Genomic DNA, 5,384 nt, shown 5'->3' on the forward strand with positions numbered 1-5,384 from the left:
AAGACTAGCAGGAACTTCTTTATGCTTGACTTACAATAAATGTTGCGGGGAGGGTTACAAGGATGGTACAATTCATTGTTATCTTAGTGAGATGGATTAAATTCATTTAATTAATAATATATTTAAGAGATATGAGATAATAGTATTTTAAATAGGGTGATATGATTGTAGAGAGAAAGAGTCTACTTCTCAAACTCAAGCTTTGAATTAAATATGGATGATGGGCTTGCTCCCAACTGTTAGATTATGTGAGATTTCCAAGGGAAAGTCTTAGCCACTGATATAGTTGTAGGAGGCTACCCATAAGCCTGGAAAGAGTGATAATCTAGGGAGGCAAACAAGGGCTAGTGCGCTTTACTGAGACGAAAATGGCATGTCGTCAATCTGCAATTTGAGCAACTACTGCCTGTGACACTTGTGGGTATTACCCAATAGACTATTCCATGGTATCCCTTTCCCTCTGACTCCTTAGATGTTGACTTGTGGGTCGACCTCCATCAGACTCAGGATCAATAATGCCACCTAAAGCCATGGAAACTCGTAAAGCATTTGGTGTTTGTAGGGTCCTTATTCTTGTTAGGAGGGGGAGCCCAACAAGCGTCCGTCAACCAAGGCTTAACCCAAAACCGTGCATGCCTTGATGATGAGGCATGCCCACAACACACATAGGGTTTAACTAATGGGCTCATGAAATTCATTCTCAACATTCTTCTCCCCCAAAAATGTCATTCTTCCTTGTTTCTACTCTTATACTTGTTTAAGGGTGGGAATGGGTAATCTGTTTTACATATTATATTTATAAAAAAAAAATTAGTATTACAAATAATATAAAAATAAAAGCAACAATTATATCATAAAATAAAACTATTTTAAAATCACATATCATAATTGCTAATCATATTTATATTAGAATACATATATTTTTTTTTAAATCGCCCTTAATATCCTCTATTTGGGACGAACCTTATTAGTAAAATTAACAACCTTACGATCAATAATGTAAATAAATGTATTATATATAGTGTTATTTTTATGTTAAAAAAGGATCAATAACATCTTTTTTGACTGAATTTTTTGCCAATGATTAAATTTTTTGAAAGAAATGGTTGTAACTATGAAAACATAAAGTCACAGAAGATTTGTAGTGGTTCGACCAGAAAAGATAACCTACATCCATTAGTGTCTTGTTATTCTCTCTATTTTGGGAGTTGCATGCTTTTTCATGACTACCTTATTTATCAAATCATGGGTGTACTAATGTTTCCTATGATCAAGGAAAGTAGTTACCCAATTGGTTACAATTAAAATATTCATATCCAGGTAACAATGTTAAATACAATTAAATATATGAAAACATACTTCCTATTTTGTAGGCTTCACTAATCAACATTTATTAATTTCTTAAATGTCAATTATGCTTTATTTCCCAGTGACTGAGTGTTGGGGGAGAGTGAGATTACACCACCAATATAATAAGAATTTACACACAATTTCACTTGACATAATCCAATAAAAGATTAGAGTGGAGAAATGCAAACTCTAGTTGTAGAACAAACTATTTGATCATCTTGCAAACTTCAAACTCTAGATAGAACACCACTTGAATCATTTGATGAAGAAGAATCAAAACCAAGGCTTATACATGAGATGTATCATTGTCCAAATTCTCTATTTCCTAACCCTTCATAGAGGGTTGTAACATTCTCTAGTAGGAAAGGCAATTGGGATTGATCAAATTTTCAAAATTCTCAAGACAAGCTCTTTCTTGATGAATTTCTTAGAGAAAGCTTATGATCTTTGAGAGAGAGAGAGAGAGAAAGAGATGAAAAGTGTGATCAAGACTTTACAAACTTTTTTATAGTGTAGGCACTGTCATTAAGTCTAATAAATGATATTAGAGCTTTTAAACACATCAATTTGGAGCCAAAACATGTAACTTAAAACCTGAGACAGACGACATGTCGCTTGCTCTCTGTCTTGAATTGGTTCTTAGCTATGTGTTGATATGTTGCTACCTGGGTTGCGACATGTCGCCTCCCCACTACCTAGGGTGCCCAAAATCACTCTTAATTATCTCTAAATGATTCCAAATTTTTATGGTAAGCTTAGTGTTGGGCCCAAAATGTTCGGCCCGAAAACACTTGCCTCATTTATCAAATATTCAAAATGGAGCGTTTTGACAAAGAGAGGTTCTGAAGGCAGAAGCTGTGGGTCAGAGGCAATCCGCGCCTCTGACCCCTGAGCGAGACATTTTAAAAGTCGGTATTTTTGGAGGGAAATTCAGTTATTCTCTTTCCCCCTTTCCAGGGTTCGCTTGAACCAACTAACTGCTTTGTATTTTTCATCCTATAAATAATGAGATTTTGAGAGGAGAAAGGGATCGAGCTTTGAACTGACTTAAGCATCGGAGTGTCTTTCTTGCAGGTGATCCCGACGAGTCAAAGGCAAATTTCATCACCGGAGTAGAAGCAAGTTTTCATTCATCGTTGGGTTTTTACTTCCAGATATAGAAAGACAAATTGTTGCCCCAACAATTGGCGCCGTCTGTGGGAACGATAAACATATCGGCCTTAGCCACATCGTCAAACCAAGAAATCAAGATCCACTACGAACCCAGAAATCATGCCACCAAAAGGCAACGGAGTTTCGGGTCCAGTCGCATAAAGCGTCCCTCCGACGGACATGAGCGACCAGATCGAAAGAATGTGTCGTCTATTGGAGGCGAGCCAGCAGCGGTCCGACGAATCAATCAAGACATCAACCGAAGCCCAAGCTAGGCTTGAAGCCGAGATTGCTGAGCTGCGCAGGTCCGCTGACACGACTCGCAACACCCAAGCCCACGAGAATCTTGATTCTAACAGATCTGACGTTCTAGTCGACCATGTTAATTCCCCACATCAAAACATGAACCCAGGTAACGGGCGATCCCAAGGCATCCCGCCATCCTCCGGGGCCGAAGAGCGACAAGCCACAACCTCTGACACGCATCGGCGGGCAGAAGCAGAACCCACGGGACCCGCCCAGCCAGCAGTCGAAGTCCGGCCTCAACGCACCACACCTCAAGTCGCACACGATTCTCCCTCTGAAGGTCGCGTTCCCTCAATCCGTTTCTTGGACAGCTGGAAAGAAGACATGATGAGGGAAATGATGCAGAAGTTCTCAGATGGGCGATCCGCCTACGCCACCGAACATTTGGATCTAGTATCAAGAACCACTGAGAAATCACCTTTCTCGGAATGGATTCAGAATGAACCAAAGCCTCAGGACTTCATCATCCCTTCCCTGCATGCGTTCAATGGAAAGGGAGACCCTCTAAACCACCTATTTCAATTTCAACAGAAGATGACATTAGAAGCTAATAACGAAGCTATACAATGCAAAGTCTTTTCCACGACTTTCTTCGGGCCAGCTCTGTTATGGTTCCGACAATTAAAGCCCGGGTCACTCAACAGTTTTAGTGATCTCCGACGATTCTTCTTACAGCAGTACATCGCGAACCGAGAGGAGCCCAGAACAATGGTCGATCTCTATCAGATTGAACAAGGGGAGAATGAACATCCGAAAGCATACTTACAGCATTTCATTGACCTCGTGCATCAAATCCACGACGTCGACCCACTCACCGCAACAAATCTCTTCGTCAAAAGCCTGCAGGTGGGATCACTCTTGCATGAGAATCTCACCATGACACCACCATACGACATGGCAGACGTGCAGACCCGAGCCGAGGGCGTCTTCAGGGTATTATAATTTCGAGAGCGCGCACATAAGAAGACTGCACTCATCTCTGCTCCGCCAACAAATAATCCTCCCCCACCTGCCAGGGATGACAAGAGGAAACAGAACCAAACAGATCATACGAAGGAAGGAAAAAGGCCAAGACAGGATCGACAGCCATCACGATACCCATCCTTCAAATACACCGTCCCACAAGAAATCATTTATGAAGAAAATAAAGACAGACCTATCTGGCGAGAGCCCTACAAAATAACCACTCCATCTGACAGAAGGGATAAAAGCAGATATTGTCTCTTCCACAAAGATCACGGTCATACGATCGCTGAATGCCACAATTTGAACAATCAGATCCAGGCCCTCATGAGGAGCGGGAGGCTTACCCAATACATCAAAGAAACAGGCAGACCAGGCGCCTCGCGGCAGAACCCAGCTTCTGCCCCCGCTCCGCAGGCGTCAGACCCCGTGCACACAGCCTCTGACAGCACCCTGGAGCCTCTTAAGCAAGTCCCTATGATCCACGAGATCGTAGAACCCACTGATAATCAAGAGCATGCCACTAAAATCCATAAAAGGATGGAAGAACGAGTGAAGCGATACAAATCATTAGGCCACGTGGTCAATCTCGTCACTTCAGAAGACAGAAGCTACCCAACCTCTGCTATCACCTTCACCGAAGATGACCTGAAGGGCGTCCACCTACCCCATGATGATCCACTCGTCATTTCCCTACAAGTTTACCATTGCCAGCTAAGCAGAGTTCTGATCGACGGGGGCAGTGGGGTCGACATCCTCTTCTAGGAAGCCTTCCAGAAGATGGGGCTGGAGGAGAATCAGATCCGACCCTCCACCATGCCCATTTTAGGATTCAATAGCCAAAGAGTCTATCCAAAGGGCGTCGTTCGGTTAACTATGGTAGATGCAGAACACGCCCTGCCAGTAGACTTTCTCATTATAGACTCCACCACAAGCTACAACTTCATCATGGGGAGAAATTGGATCCATCGGATGCAGTGGGTAGTCTCAACTCTACATCAGGTGATGCGGTGTCAATCACTCAACGGGCGATACACCGTCGACATCAAAGGCTGCTAGAAGCAGGCCAAAAAGTGCTTCCTTACCTTAAAGGAAATAAATAGCTCTGGCTCTGTCTCCCATGACAACTCTCCTGACAAATAGCAATTACAGCAGGACCTACTAGCGTGCCTAAAAGGAATCAATCTAGAAGAAGACCAAGAAAAACCCCAAGTTACATTAGATACTTTAGAACAAGTGGGTCTAGATGACGCTGATCCCTCTAAAACGGTCCTGATAAGTACCAAGCTCTCTGGAGATGAGACGCAGACCCTCATACGATTTCTCAAGGCCATAATGAGAACTTTTGCCTGGACTCCACATGACATGCCCGGAATAGACCCTTCTGTCATGAGTCACAGCTTGAATATCTCCAACAACTTCCCACCCGTCAAGCAAAAGCAGAGGAGGTTCGCTCCAGAGGTGAATCAAGTCATACAAGAGGAGGTCCAACGGCTCCTGAGCACAGGGGCAATCGAAGAATGCTTATACCCCAGTTGGCTTGCCAACCCCGTCGTGGTGCCAAAGAAGAATGGGAAAAAGAGAGTGTGCATAGACTACACAAATTTAAACAA

General features: G+C 42.9%; 1 protein-coding gene across 1 annotated transcript; it reads left to right on the forward strand.

Moving 5' to 3' along the window:
- Positions 1-2,682: 2,682 nt before the first annotated feature.
- On the forward strand, positions 2,683-3,750 carry LOC133805942 (uncharacterized). Its single transcript, XM_062244089.1, has one exon. The coding sequence runs from the start codon at positions 2,683-2,685 to the stop codon at positions 3,748-3,750; it is 1,068 nt and encodes a 355-aa protein (XP_062100073.1).
- Positions 3,751-5,384: the final 1,634 nt, after the last annotated feature.

The sequence above is a fragment of the Humulus lupulus genome, chromosome X (assembly GCF_963169125.1).
Source record: "Humulus lupulus chromosome X, drHumLupu1.1, whole genome shotgun sequence".
In the NCBI taxonomy this organism is placed as follows: Eukaryota; Viridiplantae; Streptophyta; class Magnoliopsida; order Rosales; family Cannabaceae; genus Humulus; species Humulus lupulus.